The sequence below is a fragment of the Saccostrea echinata genome, unplaced genomic scaffold, assembly GCF_033153115.1.
Source record: "Saccostrea echinata isolate AGI-Se365-2 ecotype Australia unplaced genomic scaffold, CSIRO_AGI_Sech_v1 ptg000033l, whole genome shotgun sequence".
NCBI lineage: Eukaryota > Metazoa > Mollusca > Bivalvia > Ostreida > Ostreidae > Saccostrea > Saccostrea echinata.
In genome coordinates this window covers 4,672,452-4,697,091 of record NW_026889782.1, presented here as the reverse complement: position 1 = coordinate 4,697,091, position 24,640 = coordinate 4,672,452, and the positions used below count along the sequence as shown (strand labels likewise).

At 31.9% G+C, this 24,640-nt stretch overlaps 1 protein-coding gene across 1 annotated transcript; it reads right to left on the bottom strand.

The window, feature by feature from the left end:
* Positions 1-538: 538 nt before the first annotated feature.
* LOC133198042 (uncharacterized) lies at positions 539-12,406 on the bottom strand. Its single transcript, XM_061334197.1, has 8 exons — positions 12,004-12,406; positions 7,103-7,689; positions 6,455-6,576; positions 4,717-4,849; positions 3,645-3,800; positions 3,422-3,538; positions 2,547-2,767; positions 539-1,055 (listed from the first exon to the last, which is right to left on the bottom strand). The coding sequence occupies exons 1-8, from the start codon at positions 12,404-12,406 to the stop codon at positions 617-619; spliced, it is 2,178 nt and encodes a 725-aa protein (XP_061190181.1). The 3' UTR covers positions 539-616.
* Positions 12,407-24,640: the final 12,234 nt, after the last annotated feature.

Sequence of the window (24,640 nt, the reverse complement as noted above, 5' to 3'; positions counted from 1 at the left end):
CAACATAATAAGTTCCCCCCCCCACCCCTTAATAAATTTTAGGATCTCATTTACAAGATTGCATCTGAAATATTTCAACAAGAGGCCCAGGGCCCACATCGCTCACTTGAGTACTTTGGCTAGGAAAAAGCAACCAAAAAAAAAATATATATCATTTCAGTATTGAAAAGTTCAAAAGTATAAATATGACCAATCGCAGCTTTGCTGTTTTCAAGAAAAAAGATTTTTAAAGATTTTCCAATGTATTCCTTGTAAAACTTTGATCCCCATTGTGGCCTAACTTTACCCCCTATGGTCATGATTTGAACAAACTTGAATTTACACTACTTGAGGATGCTTCCATATAATTATGCCCAATCATGGCATTGCTGTTCTTGAGAACAAGATTTTTAAAGATTTTCCCTATGTAGCCCTTCATTTGAATAGACTTGAACCCCCTTTACCCAAGGATACTTTATGGCAAGTTTGGTTGAAATTGGCCCAGTGGTTTTTGAGAAGAAGATGAAAATGTGAAAAGTTTACAAGAACAAAGGCGACAGACAAATTCGATCAGAAAAGCTCACTTGAGCCTTCGGCTCAGGTGAGCTAAAAATGTAAATGTACCATTTTTTCAAAATTAACTAAAATATACATCTGGGTTTTCCTCTTCCTCTGTTAGAATCCGCTGAAGATGCTCTGGCACTGCAGAAAGGTCGTCATCATTTTCAAGTGACTCTTGAGCATACTTCGGAATCTTTGATAGGCCCCAAACAGCTCCTGTTCTTGAGTAGTTTCGTGGGTTGTTTGATGTCTCATCTAAGGTTTTGAGAAAATTCTCCCACCACGCAATATCTTCTTCTGACATCATATTTTTCCAAATCTTCATGTTCTTTCTGAGATTAGGGATGTCAATTTTTTCAAATGTTGCATTTAACACTGCGGGTTGTCTTGTTGGCATGCTGACAGAGCCATCTGATTTTTGATTAAAAAAGCTTCCATGCAGTGCTTTCCAAGAATGGTCAACATTTTTGCGATAATAAATGTTGATATCCCCAGTTTCCTCATTCAGTCTGTATCTGAAATGAATATAAATATAGAAATTTTAATTTGTTTTCCTTTCGAAATAATAAGAGTTTAGATGTCAACTATGTTAAATCATGTTTTGGAGAGTTAATTAAATAAATATTTGATATCATGACTACTTATTAACATGTTCCAAGAATGGCACAGTGGTTAAAGCATTTGCTCCGGAGTCGCAGAGAAAGGAGTTGATTCTTGCATTGCAGGTTCTGGACGGAAAGTGAAAATGCAATCTTAGTACCTTCTTTATATGTTTAAAATCTTCATTTGTTAAGTTACTGTATACATGTAGGAAAGGTAATATAGAAATCCATACTAGATAGGACTGTGCCATACTCAGTACCAGCTATAAGCTGTGTGTCAAGTGACTCATACTAAAATAGAATTGTTCAGCTGAATTTTTAAATGATGCTAGTGCAAGGTCATACGCATGTTTTAAAGGAAAAAAAATGATGCACATTAAGAAAGGTTTACATCGTCTCCGAAAAGTGCTGGGAGGTAGTTAGTGCTATTTGGGAAGTACTAGCAAATCTGCCAAAAATGTGTACAATAGCTAAGAATCCCTACTTCACTTTATTTTTGTTATGAATAAAGTTATGAAATCATCAGCTCCATGCACTTTTTAAAATAAACATTATACAAGCAATTGATAATCCATAATTCAGCTCAAACAGACTAGTCTATGCCCTTGCACTTTTGGGGCTCATTAGGAATATTCTCATCATGTTAGCAATATTCTTTATATTCCCTGTTGCTATGCAGCCTCATAGCAACTAGATAAATTGATATACATGTATCTATATAATTGTTTTAAAAAAATCCTTTTGTTTTATTGATTAAATTTATAAATTGACAATGGTTACATATTTATTTAAGGATTTTTGTAATTATTAAACCAGTGAATCTACTCCTCTGGATCACTTGTGCCACGTCATACCAAGGCTAGTGGTTTTATTACTTGGCAGTATTGTTATCAAATATTGTGATTTTTCAGGATTTTATAAATAATCAATAAAATAAATCAATGCAATTTGTTATATATATATATATATATATATATATATATATATATATATATATATATATATATATATATATATGCATCATCATGTGGTTAAATTGAATGTTGTTGTTTGTTAATGTTTTTATTACATCACAATTAAACTTCCCATATGTGACCTCAGACCCTCTGTAACATAATATGTGAGTTTGAATCCCACTGTGGGACGTGGAATCAGTCCTTTGGATGAGATTATATAAACTGAAGTATCGTGTCTCAGTAGGTGCTGGTACGACAAAAGACCCCTCACTGCTCAAAGGTCTTAAGTGCCAAGTACAGATCCATATTTGCTGCCCTCCACCGGCAAGTGGTGGCATCTCATAATGAGTGAAAATTCTCAAAGGGACGTTGAGCAACAAACAAACATTCAAACATATCAACAACTGCAGATTAAAATTGATTCTTAGACAATACAATAATTAAATACCTGAATGTATTTGTCCTTGTGTGATGTTTAACACCTCTTAGATGAGGACTTAACCAACCCGAGATATCAAAACAACCTCCGAGCTCTTCTGCATCATAGAGAATGTTGCTAAGTACTGGTAAAGTTGTAGCATCCTTATGCCTCAAATGGTCTGCGATAACACTAAACATTTGGTCTATATCTTCATGTGTATGGCCCACATGTAGAAAAGATAACTGAACCTGTGAAAAGTTTATATCAGTTTTTAATATTTCTAGTCCATCAGATACTTTGCTTGTTGTAAAGATATGTCAATACAAGAGGTCCATGGGCAACAACGCTCACCCGAGTTACTTTGGCCCTGCTGACCTGCATCAGACCCCCCCCCCCTCCTCCAAGAAGGTTTTTATAGATTTTTCCTATATACATGTATTTCAATCTAAAACTTTGAAACTATGATTCCGTATCTTGGCTCCACCCTACCCCCCAAGGCCATGATTTGAACAATTTAGAATCTATACTAAGAAATCTTCCAAATAAGTTTCAGCTCTTTTGGACAACTGTTTCTTGAGAAGATTTTTTAATGACTGCACTCTATTTTTGCCGTTTATTGATTATCTCCACTTGAAAGTAGGCTTGGCCCTTCATTTTAACAATTAGGAATTCCCTTCAAATAGTGATGCGTTGTACAAATTTTGGTTAAAATTAATCCAGTGGTTCTTGAGAAGAAGTTTAAAATGTTAAAGTTTACAGATTGGCGGATAGACAAAATGATGAACACCAAACACCAGGTGATCAGAAAAGCCCACTTGAGCTTTCAGCTCAGGTGAGCTAAAAAACTATACATTCAGTGCATTAAAATCTGCTTATGTATTGTGTATAGTTAATGAAATTACCTCGTAAAAAATCCGTCTTCTGACTAACAGTTCCAAGAAAGAGAGTACATACTTGTTTTTGTTCTCCCTAAAGCAGTTGTCTGCTTGAAGATACAGAACAGGTGGCAATGGTTTTCCCTATTAAAGAAGGTTTTTTAAATTTATAAGAAGTTGAACAATTTAATCAAAGCAGTTGTATGTAGAAACATAGATTGTCATACTAAATTATAATATATTTCAATACCTTTGAATGATTCCAAAGAACTTTAAGAAGAACATTCAGTGTTAGATTGGAATCATGCTTATACTGGTGGAAATCTGTGTACAGAATCTTCTTATTGCGACTATGGCTTAGGACCCCAGTCACGTGAACATTTAATTGTCTTGTAGCTGCGAATTCCTACAGTTGCAAAATATAAAAAAAATTCCAATACGATATAAGAATTTACAATATACTTTATCAATTCACAGTAATAAGTTAAAGAAGTATTTGATTTGAAATTAATAATTGTAAAAACAATACTAGCTAAATCCTTACAAAAATATTGACCTCAGTAAAGGAGAAACTTAAGATGTACTGTTCTACAGTATAATAAAGAAGTGCTGTAAATCACATGTGGATTGATCTTTCTCAAAAATTATAAAGAACTTTTAGAAAATTTAAAATCACCAGTTTTTTCTTAAGTCGGTAAGATCAAAACAATCATATTTCCTCAACTTTATACAACCATTCCTCACAATAAATAAAAAAAGTAGCTTTTTTTATATTACAGACAACTGCTTTTTCAATAAAGAAGGAAATAGTGAATTTTGTATCTGGGGACAGGTCATGACCTATGACCTATCATTGGGTCGTATTTTGGCTGATTGTGTTTCATACCAATGGTTAGGCCTTTGGTTTTTAATATTAAATTTGAAAGGGGGGGGGGGGTTTATGTGTACATGTAACTGAACTTATAACTTACATTGCGATATGTAATTAACCCCACCCCCAGTGATTTGTACCTTTAAACCATTAAGTAGACCCAACTGCTGCCTCCTTATAATTTTGAGAACCCTTTGCTTTACAGGTATTAAACATAGAACACTGGTAATTGCTAGAAACATTGTAAAAGAAATTAATGAAAGTTTTGAGTTATACTGGTTTATAGTTGATATGACCTTTAGTGCTGACACTAGTTGATGCGAGTGTATATGTTTAACAAAACTCTTAGAAGTAATCTCTATAGTTAGAGGAGTTTTAAAGAGGATTTGCTGTACCATATTGGCATTAACATGTAGTTTAAAAGTTTCTTGATATTTATAGTAATACATACCTTACTTTGTCTTCCCTTGAAATGGGGAATGTTTGTTTTAGATTGATCCATTCCATCAATGATTAAGCTAAGGTACTTGTCTGGCCTGCGTCTGCTTACAACCTTTCTCCTATAATATGCTGTCTTTTCCTTCCTAGATTAAAACATAAAAATTCTCACAATCAAATCAAAAAAAAAAAAAAACAGATACATGCATATACCAATACAAGACTGCATACAGTATAAGCATATCAATATAAAGGTTCTTAATTATTTTTAATGTATTTTAAGCACTGGTTTTGAACAAAAAGTAAGTCTGGTAAATAATAGCATTTATTTAAGAAATAAATAATAAGTTTCAAAAGTTCACAGGGAAATGAACTTGGTTGGTCACAGAAGCCTGAAGGGCTTCCCGGTAAACTTGATCACATATCAACCAAGGTCGTTTCCCTGTGAACATTTAGTTCCCTCTCAACAAAGTTGAAGGGGATATAGTAATGCACTGGTGTGTGTGAGAGAGTGAATGAGTGCATGCATAATACACAGATACATATTTGGGGACTGATGTGCTCATTTTTGGGGGGATGCTCCACTTTTCTGTGTCCTTGTTAACCTCTTTATTTCTTACTTATATAAATTAATACTTTAATAGAAATATTACAAGATCAACTTCTCATATCACTATGTTATGACAAGCAATGACCTAAAATTATTTAAACAATGAAATGCTTTCTTTGGTTGTAAGTATGGATCATGGGAATAAATATTGCAGCTATATTGCAGAACTAGATGTGTCGTAACGCCATTAATCCCCCCGCAGGCAGCCAAAATTTGAAATGCCATATTTAGTTTTTAATAATTTTATTTGCTCATTTTTTTTTCCAAGTTCAAGGGGCATAACTAGCATGTTAACCTTATTAAGGTGGCTTTATGCTTCGACGCTTATACTTTTTATGACACTGCCTAACAAGATGGCAATTTAAATGTTTTGTGAAATTGTTTGTACATGTGTAGATCGATTTGGCCAACTATTATCATTTCATTAAAAATTTCATAAGATATTAGTAATACATGTATTAAGTGGATATAAATATTAATTCATGAAAGTTTCATAGCTTCAACATTTAAATGTTGCAATCAAATTCAGGATATTTCTGTTTATAATCACAACAATCTCTATTTAGACTAATCTTTCTACTGGATTTTATGAGTTAAATTCTTTATATATTATATATGTGATGTCAAATGAGTAGTATTTAATTAAATGCCTGTATCAGTTTAGGCCTACAAACCTTCAAAGGAAGATTCTTTTGGGTTTAGGAAAAAAAGTGCATTTTTAATACTGTTTGAACCATTCTTCAAACAACAGGAATACCTAATACTAGACATCTAATGAGTAAAAAAATACCCATTTTTTTCAAGTTTTCTATCCCTGTAATCACTATCAATTTAGTTATCAATTTGGTTATAGAACTGTTATGAATTTTACAACTTTTAATACAATGACCTTGAACTTGCCAGAATGACTTTTGGTCAATCTCTGTACCAGGTATAAGCTTCAATGCTTCTATAATATAAATTAATAATCCAGACAAGATTGCTTAGACAGACAGCTAGACAGACAGACAGATGGCAAGGTGATTCCTATATACATGTACCTCCAAACTTTGTTAAAAGGGTGGGGGTATAATGAATGTACATGTACCATTAAATTCTATTGATGCTGTTCACATTTTTTGAAAGAAATATATATACTTACATTTGCCTGTGAAGATGATCTTGTTTCTTAGTCAATATGCTTCTTTTTTTCTCTGGATTCAATTGTTTATGCAACTCCCTGTCAAGTTTGTCACATGTTGTACATCTTGTGAATAAGCTACTCTGAAAATTAACAAATGAATTTCTAAGCTTATTGACACACCAATAAAATAGGTATACAGGTACATTTACAGTAATGAAAGCACATTGTTAATTTAAGGGGTTACATTTTTTCTAGTAGTTCATGTACATTTAAAATATAGGTCACCCGTCGAACAATAATAATTGGTTTGTTTTCTTTAAATGCTAAAAAATTTAACCTCATTAACTTCAATATAAATTTGGTTAATTATTTCACAAATTCCTATGAAATTGAACATGTTGAATATTATATTATGTTGTGAAATTGACTTTGGTGTGCATAAATCAATGCAATTATTCAACTAAACTAAATTAAAGATACATCTGTATGTAATATATCATATTTAGCACTGAGTTCTGTTAATATTGCACTTCTCAAATTTGAATTTTGTTTAAAAATAGTCTAAGAATGCAGTCTTATCAATATTATTAAAGTTGCATCATGTTTTAAGTGTGAGCCAATAAAAATTACATATGTAATTTCTATACGGAGATTTGTTTCTCTTACCTGTTTTATTCTTACATGCGAGTAATGATCATTCCAGATGTTCAGAAAGGTTTGGTATGATACACACTCTTTATCATCCAGCTCCATTTCCATTTTATATGCTTGATATATTTCATTCTTACGAAGTCCAAAAGGAAGCCAGATCTCTTGAACATGTGGAGGATTCTCTCCCCTTGATGCTACATACTCTCCAAACCAATTCAGTGCTTCCATTTTTTTCTCTCCCAGTGATGCTTGTCGATGACTTGGAACTTCTTTTTTCATCCATATCCTCCTTTGTCTATAGAAGATGGATTTTGAAAGACCATGGGCAATTAACCAGCTCCTGAGGCAGACAGAATGACCCCTTAACTTGAAGACAAATTTTCCTCTCCTTAAACTTTGGAAATCTTCAAATTTTTTTCTGAACCAATGTGTCCTGTCCTTTGGATTTAAACTCCATAATGCATAATGGCACTCCTCTATCATCTCTTTAGAGTAAAATGTCCTACTTGTGCATCTCTTTGGACAATCACACTGCTCTGCAGTGGCCTTTTTCAGTGTAGCTTTCGATGTTTTTTTCTTCTGAAGCTTTAAAGACCATTCACCTGAAATATATTATAAAGGTTTCTAGTGCCAACAAAAATATACATAGACTATTTTATAGCCAGTAATTTTCACATGAATGAAATAAGAATAATTTATGAAACAAGTTCAAAGAAGAAATAATACACACTCTTATAGTAAAACTATCAAGAAGCTTATGATGCATCATGGCAGACTTTATAAACATATGCTTTGCTAGCAAAAATATTTTTCATGGAAATAGAAAACAATTTGTCTGAAAAAAAAATAGTCATTACCTAATAAAAATCAAAGACCATTATTAATAATATAAATAAATGCAAAACAATTCGAAATACAGGAGAATGCAGGTCAAGAGAACAATTTGGCCATTCTTGCACCATAAACTCAACACTGAAACTCTTACATCGAAAACTAACAAAAATATCTCCCCTTAAAATTGTCAAAGTTGACGTAAATCATAGTTTCTTCAAGAAAATGTAAAAATGTCTACTTGGTAGACCTCATTTTTACCCTACAAAATCTCTGAAATCCAGGAGCTTAAGGGGGCTTCGCCCCCTGGACCCCACCAGGGCTTCGCCCTGGACCCACTGGGGATCTCAAGGCAGTCCCAGACCCCCTGACTACTTTTTTGCAGCCCCTCTTACTTCAATTCCTTGATCCGCGCCTGGATATATCTGCCAAACCGTATAAAATTTGGCATTGACATCCAAATTCCAAATTGAAAGAACACAAAAAGTGAAATTAATAAAAATATCATAAATAATGTTTAAACAAGTTTTTTTTTTCTATGTCATAGAGATAAAATACTAATATTTAGATCAAACTAAATTAAACTTATAAGCTGTTGAACAGATGATCAATCCTCCAGTATGATTTTTACAATATATTTGGAACCCCCAATGAGCTGTGTCTAATCTGCCTGTGTAAATGGGTGGAGTTTCATTCACATCCGAGCTAACAAATAACATAGCAACATGTAGGCACGTAGCATCAGCCCCCCCCCCCTTTCGTATTTAACAATGTCTTTGTTGAAATAATTGCAGAAATGTTGTATAACTAGTGTATAATCTACTAGAAGTTTTAATCAAATTACGTTTTTGCTGGTATTTCACGTGTACCTGTATTGTGCAGACGTGTTGTAAGCTGCAGACGGTCTGCGTTCTATTTACATAACAATGCAATAAAGGTGAATTTTCGCGATCATTTACTTCTTTGATCCGCGCCTCTTATGTTTATGCAGACAGATTTTTCTATTAATTAGAAAAACGAGATGTAACGCCTGTAAGGTAATTAATTATATTGAATAACATATTAATGAATAAGAGTTATAATTTATTGGTATTTTAAACTTGTTAAAGTATTCTTTTATAGACGGAAACTATTTTCCGGTGTTCCATGTTGTTTTGGCGGATATCCATGGCAAGAAAACTCGTCCGGTAAAGCTTTGATTTGAACTCAATAAATGTGCAATTAACGCTGATCACTCAAATACCCATGATGAGAGTGATTCGAGACAACTGATGGCAACAGCTTTGAGAGGTGGATCTAAAGTTCTTCAGCTTCCCTTGTTGAAGTCAAAAATTTTAAATGTTATTAAATATCATTTAAGTTTTTTTTTTCTTTTTAAAATGCATATTTGGAATTTAATTAATGCTAGTCGTATTCAATTCAACCCACACAAATACTTATTTGAACTTTATGCCTATTATTTCAAGCAGTCCCGAACACGACCTTCTTTTTCCCAATGTACACCGTCTCGCCACTGTAGGTCTTATCTGTTTTGTATGCTCTAAACTGATTATCTTGATTCATTTAAAATATGAGAAAACCCAATTAAGAAGTTTATCAGAAAATCGGCATTTTTATTTTACATCAATCAAATAACACAAGCTATTTTCTACTCGGCACTTTACCACACAAACAAAAAAAAAAAGTCCACCGTACCCGATGTTTATTAAAAGAGAATTCTTGTTTTTTATAGATTTAATGTTCTTGCAGTTTCTTCTTCTTTTTTTCAATTCAAGTTATATGGAAACATTCTAGAAAGTAGAAAGGCCTCTAAATATTCAGTGATCAATTAGCCTGCTATTTTCATATTTGTTTAATTTCAATTTTTAATTTCCTTTCTTTAATCGATTTTTATTTCAGAGCACAAAATATAAAGAGCACCCCCCCCCCCCCCCAAAAAAAAGGAGAACAGAGATTGAAAGCCTCAGATTGTTCAGTTCCTGCTGTTAAGTTTAAACGTTTTAAATTTAGGATCCCTTCCTCAAAACTGCAGATATAGATAGTCTCGCACCGCGCTTATGGGAATATCAAAGATTAGCCCAAGGGTTAATTGCGCTTTGATTATGTTCTGTCTAAATCTAAATCGGAGAAAATGCGCAGAATTTCTTGGGATGGTTCCCCAGGGGGTATATAAAGGAAGCACGCGTTATACAGGGATTCCAAATTTTTGGGTTGTTCCAGGGATAAGATGTAGGTAAATATTTAAGAACTAGGGGGATTTTTTTCTTTATACTACCACACAGTAACTTGAAGAAAGCTAAAGCCTATAGTTATCTATTAGAGTCTTTAATAAATTAGGGAAGTATGAAGTTAAATATTTTGGGCGAATTAAGAGTTAAGTCGACTGCAGTATTGTATTTTTATTGACTGAATTTTATCACTTATTAAATTTCATTTAATTTGTTAATTAGAGATTAATCCAGAATAAACCACCATCTCAAGTTATTTAAAACGTATTTTAATTATTTACTGGAATCTATCATTTAATTTAAAATCAGTTGGTTTAAAGTTCAGTAAATTTTAGGTTAATTGTTCACAGTACAGTTTATACATCTTAGCGATATTTTGAGTGCCATCCCGTTATACAATTATTATAATGTTTAGGTCAACTGTACTCTTGAAGTTTTATGGATGGCTCAAGGTATTTCCTTGGAAGATGTGGGGGTGTTCTATACAAAGTATTTTCATAGGCACTGCCAGGCAGAAGGTCTGGGGCTGCCTTGAGCTCCCTTAGAGGTCCAAGATGCTTCTAAACTTTGAATTTAAGTCATTGTTATCTTTTAATTAACCTCTATATATAGACATTTTAGTCTTAACCCTACCCCCGCCCCGCTTTAAACTAATTAAGCGATAATCAAGTTATCGAATCCTGAAAATTTTCTTTATACCTTCATAAAGTTCTAATTGATTTTGTTAATTTACAAGTAAAAATGGTGATCATTGATCACCATGCAAGAATTTAACACTTCACATTCCAGGGGTGCTGAAATAAATTTAAAGAATTTCTGAGGCAAAATCAGCAGTGAGTGCATGTCTCAATATGTTTTTGAAGTATAAAATTTTCTTGAAAGGCTATTTTAGTAAAATAAAAACAGCAGATAATTTATTGCATCTTTTTTTTTCACAGTGGGCTAGGAAGTTGTTTTTTTTTTTTTTGGGGGGGGGGGGGGCAGGCAAAAATAAATAATTTGGTGACAAAGAAAAAAAACTTAAATGGTAAAGGGGAGTATAGGGAAAATAACTATTTGGGTAGAGATACAAAGGATTAAGGTGGTGGGGCAACCTTTCTTTGAAAATATATTTCTAAACTGGCATTGCTATAACAGCAAGTCAATTCTCAGAAATAAAATGGCACCCCCAACATACTGCAGGCCTGATTAGAAAAATTTGTTCAAAAGCCATGCATATATAGATTACAATAAATTGCCTCTTTTTTATTAAATACAGGGTTTTCAGCAAAAATGTACAGGTACATGTATAGCCCCCAAGTCTGTCAACCAGATTTATACCAGAGAGCTAGAACCACCTAATGCCTGAGAGAAATTGTCTTAAAATGGTTTTGGTATTAATCTAACCGTGAGAGGTCTGCATTGTAGAATATGACAATTTATAGGAAAACATTTCTCTTGTGATATAGATTGCTTGAAATCAAGTACAATCGTGAAAAGTTGATTGTACAAAATTCCCAAAACTTGTATTAAATAATAACTGTAAATTCATCTGGTGCTATTCACATTTTACACAATTTTTTCCTTCATATCCATGCCTGACTAAATTTTTAAAAAAATTATGGACAGGGTGTGTGACTGCCCCCTAAAATTATTCACATAATTTAGGAGGAATGTTGTCCAAACTGTATTTTGGGGGAACAAAAATCTCAATTATTAATCATTATAACTTTAATTAATAGGTTACTTTTATCACCAGAACACAATTTCTAAAATACATGACTGAAAGATGTGGTATATATAGGTCTAACAAGAGCAAGATTAATGCCACAATGTACATTCTTTCACATTGATACTTAATATATATATATATTAAACAAAAGAAAGTTTTTGAAAAGAATGACTTACTTTTTGATTTCTTTGGAGTACTGGTCATCAAGGGTTCACTAAAGTGCACATTTCCAAACGGTTGTGAATCTGTTGAACTCCCACTTGTGTGCAAATCAGATGAAATAAGTGAAACCTCCTTGCTAATGCTATTGCTTTGTTCACTGAAATATTCATACAAATCTTCATCGCAAACGGTGGGCGCACGAATGGCAGGTGGTGTATCATCGCGAAAAGAGAATATATCACCAGATGCATTATTTTGAGACACAGAATTAAAGGAATGTTCAAAATTTGATATTTCCTGTAATGATTTGTCAGCATGGTCAGTATAAATGTTAATATGATCTAAGGAAGACTCATATTCCTCTGCTTCAGTGAGAGAATCACCCATTTCTAGCTAAGTAACAAGTGTTACATGCAACCTGAAGATGACTGGTATCTCTGATGTTACAAACATCAGATGCCAATCACAAACTGGATGCTGATAAGATTTTAGGGGCGTGAACACTCAGAGTAACTGTAGCCAGCTTTCTACTAAGATATTACAGATTTTGTACCGATACAAAATGTGGTCCATTTCCAAAGGAAAAAATAATGCATTGTTCATGAAACAGAATGGAAACATTGTAGGAAAAATTTGGGATATAGGTGTTGCAAACAATGCAGGATGTGTCAAGGTAATATTTTTTTCTTTATTCATTTGTTCAGTATTATTTATTGAATTTATTCCCATGGATTTCCATGAAATAGATAAATTGATAGATTTGCTTGTTTGTTTAATGCTTATTTGAAGGAAAAGTTATCTGTTTTAAAACATTACTAGAAAATATTTCACATTTTCTTCTAAAACAAATTGATTGAAGATGTATCATAATAAACTTTAAAGGTTATGATGAATGGCCATGATAAAATACTGCGCCTAGAAGATTTTGATTTGAGTGACAGTGATTTTTGTGGATTGTTTGCTGGGCATCTGACTGGACGAAGTGCATTTGTACAAAGATGGAAAACACTTCAAAATTCAGGTTTGTTAATCCCTTACTACATTTATAAATGGATAATGTAATCATATCTCAGGGAGCTTCAGACATTAATTACCACTATTTTAAAAATTGTTTTACTCTTCATAAATAATGTATTTCCCATTCTGGAATACATACTGTGCAATAATACATGCACTTGATTTGCTAAAATTATGCCATCTGTCCTCGCCACAAAAACCAGGTACAGATCCGGGAATGTATTATGGGTGGAGGGGGTCCATCCCAGTCAAAGAAAAAAAATCCAAGAAATTTCTTGACAAACAAAAAACAAAAAAAACCTAAACCCCAGATGTGAAAAACCTATTTAGCAGGGGGGTGGGTGGAAAGGGGGGGGGGGTAGCCATTCAATTCTACTTAAGCTTCATATGTATGAATTTTCATATCCACTTAACACGGGTTCACGTTTTGTTTTTTTTTTTGGGGGGGGGGGGATGGTCCAAGGTCATTTTAGTTGGATTAGTATATACATTTAAACTCTGCAAATTCCAGAGGGGGGACCCCTGACCCCTCCCCCCCCCCAAATTAGATCCGTACATAAAAACTGTTGGTTTTATATCCGATATGTTTCAATTTCTAAATGTTATGCTTTTTTATTTGCTTGCTTGTATTGCAGATCTGTTTTAAAATGAATGATTTTCAACTTTATGTTATGAGTTCTAGCAATTTTGACCAGATTTAGTTATGGGGATTTAAAGTAAATTCATTTATGTTACACTTTTGTCTGAGAAAAGCTATAAAGCAATGTCATCCCCTTCTTTAAAATATAAATAGAAAGGATTACAAAAGGGGAATTTGAAGACATTGCTGTATAATAATCAATGATGAATTGCTCCACAGCTTTAAAGAAATAAAAATGTAATGACTGTCAAACAGAAAATTACTATAATTAGTTTTTTATTTTGCAACACTTTTACCACAAAACCGATTTTAAGGTACAGATGTATATAAAAGCCTTCAACTGATGTTATCAAAATAAATTGACAATGGTTTTACAGTTCCTTTGCAATATATAGGAGTATTTAGGAATCTGTACACGATTATTTAAATGATTTTTATACAAAAATTTAAATTAAATACACACTAGGGCTGGGTATTGGCTAGAAGTTTTGTATTGCGATATTTTGCGATATTTTTTACTGTATTGCGATATGTATTGCAATATTTTCAACAAAAATTTAAGTGGAATTTTCTATTTCAACTTCCTTCTACATGTAAAATGTGTACATAACTATTATAAATAACCAATAAAAGTTACCCTGTTGATTGAATTACAGTTATGCAACTAAATACACCCAGCTTTTTGTCTTACTGTTTGGCGTGATCGCAAACCTTTCTGACAACTTTTCTTTATATTTTATGTTAGGATTCCTGAGTCCAAGCATTTTGCCGGTATTCAGTATTACAAAAAATGTATTGCAATACGATATTTTTTTGTCAACATACCGTAATACATGTATACCGGAATATTGGAATTATTGCCTAGCCCTACTACTCACACAATACCCATGCTCTAATGTATAGATCAGGATGACAGTAAAATGAGTCTCACAGAAAGTGAGAGTTTCATAATAAGTTCGTATGTTCAGTTGCCCCTAAAATTTCCTAAAATTGGTAATGAACATACAGATAATTTCTGTAATTGTTATTTTTTTCTTTTACATAATGTCTAAATCTGTCTTGTTATACTTTTCATAATGGGTTAGTTTGATACATGTTTAAGATTGACTTGAACATATTTTTATTGTGACAGTCTATAAACTTTACAACTGGGACTGGGTAAAAGTTCTAAAAAACTTAGAAATATATTTATTTAATTCATGCTTTCATAAGGATTTTGTAATTAGATGGTTTTTCACCTTATTTGCATTGAACAGATTTTATTGATAAGAAGTCAAATTGATTCGATTAATAGTTGTTCTTTCTGAAACCAACACATTAATTCAAAATTTTAATTGAAAGCTAGATCAAAGATTGAATTTAAATTATATTGATTTATAATGTTATATATTGATTTCTCTATTAAGAAAAAGGACTAAAATATTTCAAACAATTTAAAAAATCGATTTCCCCCAAAGTATTTTCATTAGGTTTAACAAAACAAAGAGAAATGGAAACCAATACCGACAAAGATTCTCACAAGTGAATATACCAGATGGATGTGGTTTTCAACAGGATCTGAAGATAAAAATAAAAATAATAAACAGATCACCAACACTGTGATCATGAGAAGGCACTAGTAAATTTATATTCTTCTTTTGACTGGTCCAGGGTCAAACACTCTCAGATGTTTATTGTGGTAATTAAGTTTACACTATAGTCTTGAATGTCTTCATCAATAATACAAATTTCAAATTAATTTTATACTCATTTTAATTCAGATTTTGTTTTTATTCGCAATTAGTTATTAAATTGAGCTGGACAACATTTATTTCTACATAATATCAAACAATTATACATTCTTCCAGACATATCTGTAACTTAATTATTGTTAAAATCTTTTGCCAATGTTGATAAATATAAAGATTTTTTTTTATATAACGAGTTAATTAAAGTCAAAATTTATTTTCTTTTTTTTAATGGATATCCAGTGTTATCTCAAAATAAGAAACACTTCATTTTTATATTAAAAAAAGAGCTCAGAATTTGGTCATAGAAAACTCCACTAATTAAATCTTTCTTTGGGGAAACATTCACTTGATAAGATAAATACAGTATCTCTTTTAATCTCAAATCCCCGGTCATATTTCATCCCTGCTTTATAACTGTTGGACATAGTGAATTATCCCTGCTTTAAATTAGCGAGTCGAAACCCATTAACTGCCTCGCTTGAACAAATCATTTAGAGCTATCATCCATTCTCTACTCACAGACACGTCTAGCTGAGATAATAATTGCACTGGGATTTGATGAGGTGCTATAAGACCAATTTAACTGCATGGAATGGCCAATCTATTCTGGCGGATCTAGTTATTTTTACTTGGAAGGGTTGGTCTTCACTTTAAAAGGTTATCAAACTGTCAAAATACAGAATATTTATAGGTTTAAAAGTTTTTGTAAAATGTGCTTTATAAATAATAATTAATTTTATTACAATGTATATCAGTAATGATCCTCTAATAAAACTAATGTCCAAATAACTGTATCTCACTTTCCTTCTCAATGACAGTGTAGTGTAGGGTGATGCCACTAGAATTCCATCGGCATCAAGAGTTTTTGACTGGCCTAGATGGCTGAGCGGTCCTAGCGCGCTGTTCATGTGCTTCTAGGAAACAGGTTCCATAGGTCGAGAGTTCAACCCCGGGTTTGGGGGTATGGGGATATCTTTATAAAAGTTAATATATAATATATGACACTATGAAATAACCTATTTTGTGTTATTTAGAATCAAATAATTATCAAGCTGCATAAAATAATTCTATTTTGTCTGCAAACTGGAAGTCTCAAAATCCATATATATATATATATATATATATATATATATATATATATATATATATATATATATATATATATATATGATGCAAACTTTTCAGTCTATAGGTTCAGAGAGAAATCTTCCCAAACGCACAGGAATGAAACTCCCTTACTGCTAAGGGACAGCTGTTAACCTCAAAATATTTTGTAATTATTAACATAATCAAAAAATACACAATTTATTTAGAAAAAAAATAATTTTATACATCTGTTAATTAATAAAAATATACAGAGTATCGAAAGCTACATATTTTAACACTGACAAAACATTTCACCTATAGAAGTGCCAAAATTGCATAAATCTGTATTTTTCACCTAATTAATAACATCAAATCTTATGATGTACTGCTCTTTTCAAAGTATTATATAACGATCGAGTCACAGTTTTTCTGTAGTGTTCAAAGTATTTTTTTAGTTTCTTTAGTTTTAAATTTGTTATAGTGATTTTATATTGTGCTTCAAAATATTTTTTCAGCATCATTTGTTTCCTTTCTTTTTGAAATACACTGTTGGGTCACATAATAATGCATAAAAAAATTCCCCTTTCAAAGACATTTTTACATAATATCTGAATTCTTTTTTGGCCAATTAATAACACTATCATAATTTTTAAGAAACTCACTTTGTTAATGCTCAAAGTTTATAATTTGTTATCATTTATTGACAAACTGACTATTTTAAACAAAATTGAAGGAACATTTCTTTGGAATCATTTGACGGGGAATTGACTATTCTTAGCAAAAACCGAGTGAACATTACTTTTAGGTACTGGTATTATATCAATTAAAGCTGTGAAGATTTTATGGCTTTGCTGTTTGGGATGACAGAAGTAAAATGTTTCAATATCAATCAGCATCTGTAATTAAATCAAATTGGATATGTATGTCCCGACCCTTCTGATCACTTAAAAAGTTACACTATTACAGTATTTTGGAATTCAAGATCGGGTCTATCAATTGCAAAATTATCAAAATTAATTTGCTATATTATCAAATCATATTTTTTTAAAAATATTTCTAAACAAATTGCTGGGTGTCATGACTCAGATAAGAAGTGATTGTTATAGACAAAAAAATATATATACAATGATTTCATATTTTTGATGTTTTTAGATTGACCATCTTTCATAAAAATACATTTTTCTTACGAGTCAGTATTTATCTACAACCCGTGCGTACATGTTATTGTATCTGAATTATCTCATATTGAACAGTTGTTAATTATTTCAATCTTCTGACTTTTGTTTCAACTTAAGCTTAAATTAGATGGATAATATCTTAATTAATAATGTATACTTCAGCCTTATTCATAGTCTGTCCTTTAAAACTTTTAAGATTTTGGAATTTCCAGTTATAGTCATATATTTTCTTGTTGTTATATATAACTTTTGCAATTCATGATGTCAGTTTGCAAATTCTTAATATTTTATGTTATCACTGAAGTAAAATTAGACTTTTCAATGAAACTATTATTATGTTATATAAGATTGAATTTTTCTACAGACAAACCCTTTTGAGACTACCATATTTAAATGTTCAGATGCAACCGTTTGTATCAGACAGGGATGGGCACGATAACTGAAAAATGTAATCGATTACTTAGAGGAATTTTGTGTAATCGATTATTAATCAATTACACTCATTTTTTTCCTGTAATCGATTACTTTGGAAGGTGTAATCGATTAATAATCGATTACTTCCAAGTTTTTATCCCGGCCTTCAAATATCAAAGAAAAAAATATTTAAATGGTAGTGTTGATGATATCCACTGAAGTTTGAATGTGTTCCTGCAGTTTCAGTGCAGATTCTTTTAAGGATTTATTCTGGCTAACATTCTCACTAAATGCCCAAATGAGGGATTCTCTACCATGGAAAGTGGGGGCATGATTCCTACAATAAAATATGCCAAGGAATTAATTATTTCTTTCAACCTTGGATCTAAACTCCCATATTTATTGACTTGTTTCAAAAATTATTTAATATTTTATTGTGAATTACTTCATTAGAAGTATTCGGGCTGACAGTACACATTAAATATTCCTGTATGTGTCTTCTTACAAAAAAAAAAAAAAAAAAAATAAGTAAATTAGAACTCTTAGTAATAAACATGTAAATTAAATGTGTCTTTAAGTAATTAAACTAATAGCACAATTTCATTCTGTATTGAAATTGGTGTTTTGAGAGCTATTAATTGTTTGAGTAATACCGGGATTGTTTGTCTATGAATTATAAAAGTTAAACACAGTTTACACCTCATTATCTGCAAATCAGGGATGTCTCAGTCAATTAATTAGCCAATTAAGATAAGCAAACACAGTGACACTTACTCCCTCTCTTACAGACACTTATAACCTCTCACTGATATAAAAGCAACCTTACAATTTTGAATGAAAACATGAGAATGATTTTGCAAATTTTAAAGTTACTAAAACACAAGTTTGAAGTTGTTTAAACATTTTCAGATATGAATAAGTATTTCCATCTTCTTTTTTTCAAGTACAATGTAGTTTATTTACTTAATTATTTATATTTAATACAGCACTTAAATCTGTTTTTGCTATTTTTAATTGTCTATTACAAGACAAAGTTTTTCAACATCTGAAATATGAAAAAGGACATGCAGCAGGAGGACAGTGGGTCAAATGTAAAGTGCATACGAAAAATCTGTAAATTTTATTAATAAATGGTTGAAATACACTTCTGAATTATTTAATACTTGACCAGTAGGTTTATAATGCAAATTTTATTGAGAACATTATTAAACTTATGACATAGGTAATCCAAACATTACACTAGTTGGTTTATATTTGATATTTATGTGTGACTGACTGGAAATAATTCTCCAAAATAACATCCGTTTACGTATAAAATAATCGAAAGTAATCGAAAAAGTAATTATAATTACATTGAAAATTTTAGCTGTAATTCATTAAATAACGATTACAAGTAATTGAAAATCTCTTCGATTACAGATTACTGTTGATTACTTGCAAAAAAATAATCATTACAATCGATTACGATTACCCGATTACGATTACCCCATTACTGGTATCAGATACAGTGATATTACAGCAGATGGTGTATAGGGAACTTATACTGCCTCGCTAGTGAGGTTTCAGGCAAGTTAATCAATGGCGAGCCTGTATAACACTTGGATGGGTGACCGCTTCTCATTCCAAAATCAAATGACCTTGAACATTGAAAAGTTATCTACATTAAAAAAAGAGTGACAAAATATTTTTCAGACCTTTTTTTAATTATTTGCTTTTTAAATAATTTATTAGTTAAACCATTAAAATTTAATGAGGTGATTTTACTTGTATTTGCAAAAGTTCAAAATAAAGACTTGTTTGATACAATTAGTCTGGTTGTATTTTCATTGTATTTATAACTTTTACTTCTCTCTGTTATAACTTACACTTCACTTCCTAGTGCAACCATTTACAAAGTAATGAATTGAGAGAAAGAATAAATGATGATTTCGTGACAGACTTTTTTCAAAAGCACATATGCAAAACATATTTAAATGCACTTCTCTAAATCTTCAAATATGTTCATTGAATTTTTCTCTTTTTTTTTCCAGATCCTAAAAAACCAACTGATACCTCTCCAATAAGAAAAGATTCTACAGAAGTGAATGAAAGCAGCAACAGTGGTATGTGTATTTTAAATCATGAAAATAAGTGAAGTTAAGTATACATTGTACAATTATCGGTGCAAATTATTCCTCATTTAAACCCTTCAATTTTTTTCCTTTCAAGACAACACTCACACCATCCCTTACACACACACACACACCCTCACACACACACACACATGAACACACTAAATGCTGCAAATCCTGAGGTTCAATATATTTTAACAAGCTTTAATTACTAAGCAGAACATTTTTTTGTTTAAGTTTCATCTGAGGAACAGAATGTTATGACAGAGAAAATTTCAAATGAAGACACAAATGTCTTGCAAGAAAACACTTCAAATGAAGAAACAAATGTCTTGCCAGAGGAAACTTCAGCGGAAGTTACATATAAAGAAGCTATAGAAGGAATTCACGAAAAGTTTAAAGGTAAAAAAAGAAATCAATGATTTTTCATTGATCACTAAAATTGATTCTGTATTATGGCAAAGATAATTTTATTGCTTAGAATTTAATTTGCTTAGAATTTTGATTTATGATATGTATATTGCGGAATCATTTAGACAGCACTTTGAACAATCAATAAAATTTGATTTTATAGGCTATAAAGAACTACCAGTAGAGCACTTAGTTCAACCTCATTTCATCAACCTACTTAGAGAGCCAGACAAAAAGCATGTTAAAGAACTGGAAGAGGAATTTCTTTTAAGACCACATAATTACTTTCAGTTGATGGTTGTCAACATCTGTGGCGATTTTGATACCAACTACGATAAATGCCATCTAGAAGTTATTGGAGGCAACCACTCTCGACAAGCACTCCAAAACTTATTAAAAAGGGATGATGTAACGAACAAATCCCCATTTGAATTGAGAATGTGCCTTATATACCAAGATCTTAGCCCTGATGAGGCGAAGTACATTGCCAATCAGCACAATGAAGTTAGAAAATTGGGAAGTGATTTGGATTTGGTCAACAGGGCGACCTTTTTTAGGTATGCTTTGTACGAAAAATCTGGAATGAAGTCTGCCCCTGAGACAATCGCCACTCAAACACCAACAGCTAAAGATGTAATTAGAAAATGGAAAAAAGGATTAGAAATATGCATGGGATCAATCAGTGTAGGTTATTCCATTATTACTTCTTAATACTTATCAGTAACAAAACATTTTAAGTCAACAAGTAATGTTAATTGTATTAAAGAAATTAAAGTGTGTATTTTAATTTTTTTAATCATTTACAGAGGAAAACACTAAACAACAGATTTGGATTCGAAATGCGGTTAGCTCAGCTTCCAAGTGAAGTCTGGGAAACATTTCTTAAATGTGTCGAAAAACTAAAGCGGGAAAGAACGATAGCGAAAGTGAGCGGAAGGCTTCTGAAGCCAGTGGATGGAGTGAAAGACACCGTCCTCCTAAACACATTTCTTCAGAAGTATATTGAGGGTGAAATCAATTTTAAGGAGTTGACTGTTCTTTGCAACAGGTCAAAAAAGTACGTATATGAGTATATATATAAAAAGTACGTATATATATATATATATATATATATATATATATATATATATATATATATATATATATATATATTTATATATATATATATATCAAAAATATTTGAATTGTGAAATGAATTTAAATTGCAATTTTTAAACACATTAATACATGCACCTATTAACCTCTACTTTTCTAGCTGCGATGAAGATAGTTCTTTCAACACAGAACCTGAGAAGTCATCTGATTTGCAAGTGGAAGAAGAGGTATTATAATTTTATATATCTAAAATATCTTTGACTAAGGAAAGGTGGACCACTTTCAAAATAATGCAAAACAAACAACAGAAATTATCAAGTGCTCAAACTAATTTAGCAAAATTTATCAATTTTAGGCAATGAATCAGACCCAGGAACTGGATCAAGTTGATAAAAATCAAGAAGATGAAGACTCGGTCAACTACAAAATCATGTACATAGCATTGAAGGTAAATCGTCCATATACTAAAATCATCTGGATATTCATGATGAAGTGCTAGTGAAATTCAGATGAAATCTCTTTTATTTGTCCAAAATTGTTTTCAGATAATTGTTATTTCAATATCTGCTTAGACCATCATTATAGTAACAATTTTTGTTTTCATTATTCTAAAACCATAAGCCAACTTGAAGTTCAAGTGTCAATGTAAGATATGACAATTAAATGTGTTGCATATTGTGTATTCATAATAGGAAAGAGAAGCCAAACACTGTGAGGAGATCAATGATCTAAAAATGAAAACGAAGAAACTGGAGGATAAAATAGAACTGATTTCAGTGGAGAAAAATAAAATAAAAGAGGAACTTTCAGAGAGAAATGCAAAAGCAGAACAACATTTACATGAAATAATTTCACTGAGGGCAAGTTCTTTTTTTCCAGATTAAAAAATAACAAAATATGAATATTAATGCATCAAAAGTAATCTGAAAAAAAAATATTACATGTATTTTGTTTCACAGGAAAAATTAAATAAAGCTACAAAGGAGTGCAGAATGTTGAAAGAAATGCAAGAAAAATCTTGCAGCAAAAGGAAGAGTGACAGAGGTAATTTCAAAATGTCAATGCCAAATGTCTACATAAGAATGCTAAATGTCTGGTACTCATCTCCTGAGCAGCCTGGAGACAAACTGTTGCTACTGATCTATAGAGTAGGCATGTTAATTTCACAATGATGACCTGACTGAATCATTGGGGGCTTTATTTGAGAGATAGAATATGCTTGTGATATCACATATGATAATTTAGGTATGACACCTCAATAGACAATCTGAAAAATAACAACTTAATTTAACCAAAACTGAGAAATCCCTCCATCTTGCTAATAGGTTATAAGACTTCTTTTAGCTCACCTGAACTGATCACCTTTTGTCTGTCTTCCGTCCGTACGTCCAAAAAAGTTCTTTACAAACTGTAGCTTTGTTCAAATGATGGCCCCAAGATAGGGTGGGGTTACAATGGTGTATCAAAGTTTTACATACGAATATGTAGGAAATCTTTACGAAAAATGAACTCTAGATAGGCAATCAACCAAATTACTTGTTAGAGCCATTAATTTGAAAAAAAAAATTGCTAAAACAAAAAAGCCCGATGTTTAGTCATACTGATATGGAAGCATCCTCAGACAGTGTAGATTCAAGTTTGTTCAATTCATTTCCCCCGGGATAAGGTGGGACCACATTGGGGGGTCAAAGTTTTACACAATATATAGGAAAATTTCTTCTCTAGAACAACAATGCCATGTTTAGTCATACTGATTTGGAAGCATCCTCAGCTATTACAATGTAATTCAAATTTGTTCAAAATCATAACCCCTGGGAATAGGGTTAGGCTACAGTGGGGTATCAAAGTTTTACCTAGGAATATATAGGGAAAGGTCTTTAAAAATCTTATTCACAAGAACAGCAAGGCCATTATTAGTCATATTGATAATGATGCATCCTTAGGAAGTGCATAATAAAAAAAAAATGGGTGATGAAAAACACCAGGGCCATATAGACCCAGGTGAGCATTGTGACCCATGGGCCTCTTGATGTTTTTTTAGGCATATACTGAATATGTTTAACAACCATCCATTCTTCTTGAAGGTAATGCTGATTAATAATTGCAATTGTGTCAAGCGAAATGGTATATGAAATGAGAAGAGGACAATTTTCACAAGTCTAGATTGGTCCCCTACCTCTTCTGGAATTATTAACTTCCTTAAAATCTGGTTCATATCTCCAATTTAACCAAAACAAGTTTAATATTTTGTTGAAGACCAACTGAATTATGCAAATGAAACTTTATGCAGGATTGATCTGCATTTCAATTCTGAAACTGTCTGATATTTGGAAAACGATTCAGTTTACCTCCTTCAACCCTTACTGTTATACTGTAATAGATTCAATTTTAACAATTTAGAGTTAAAATGTCAATTTCATAATACAGATTCCACAGAAGATCTGGACATTCCACCACCAAAGAAAAGCGCTCTCAAGCCAGATCAGTGGGATTTCAAAGAGGGTCATGAAGATGTTAAAAAGAATATGGTTGTGGCCATTAAGCCAATCAGAAAGAGGGATATCATTGATGGGGAACCTTGGTTGGCACTCGTCAATGAAGTCGCGAAATCTAAATTGAAGGTTTCTTGGCTAACAGGAAGTTACAATTCCACGTGGGAACTCAACCCTGAATTTCTTGGATGTGACCCAGATGTTGTCCAGAACACACGTGTTGCCTGCAGATTTAATTTCATTCCAGAGAAAGTTCTGCCTGAATATATCATAGATAAGCTCAAAGCAATCTTTAAGAACTAATGTCACATTGGTAACTGTGTGTGTTGCCTCACAGTGGACGAAAAATGTGTGTTTCTTCTTGTCTGTCTGCAGCTATGGGGAGTTATTTTATTCCTTTTTTATAAATATATATCTTAAAATGTAGTACATTTATAATAATAAGGA

Excerpts from the sequence above, each read along its gene's own strand:
- LOC133198042 (XM_061334197.1), bottom strand. The coding sequence starts at position 12,406 with ATGGGTGATTCTCTCACTGAAGCAGAGGAATATGAGTCTTCCTTAGAT. Across the intron at positions 7,690-12,003 it reads CTTTTCAAAAACTTTCTTTT|GTGAATGGTCTTTAAAGCTT; the intron begins GTTTAATATATA and ends AATATATTTCAG. Across the intron at positions 4,850-6,454 it reads GATCATCTTCACAGGCAAAT|GAAGGAAAAGACAGCATATT; the intron begins GTAAGTATATAT and ends GTTTTAATCTAG.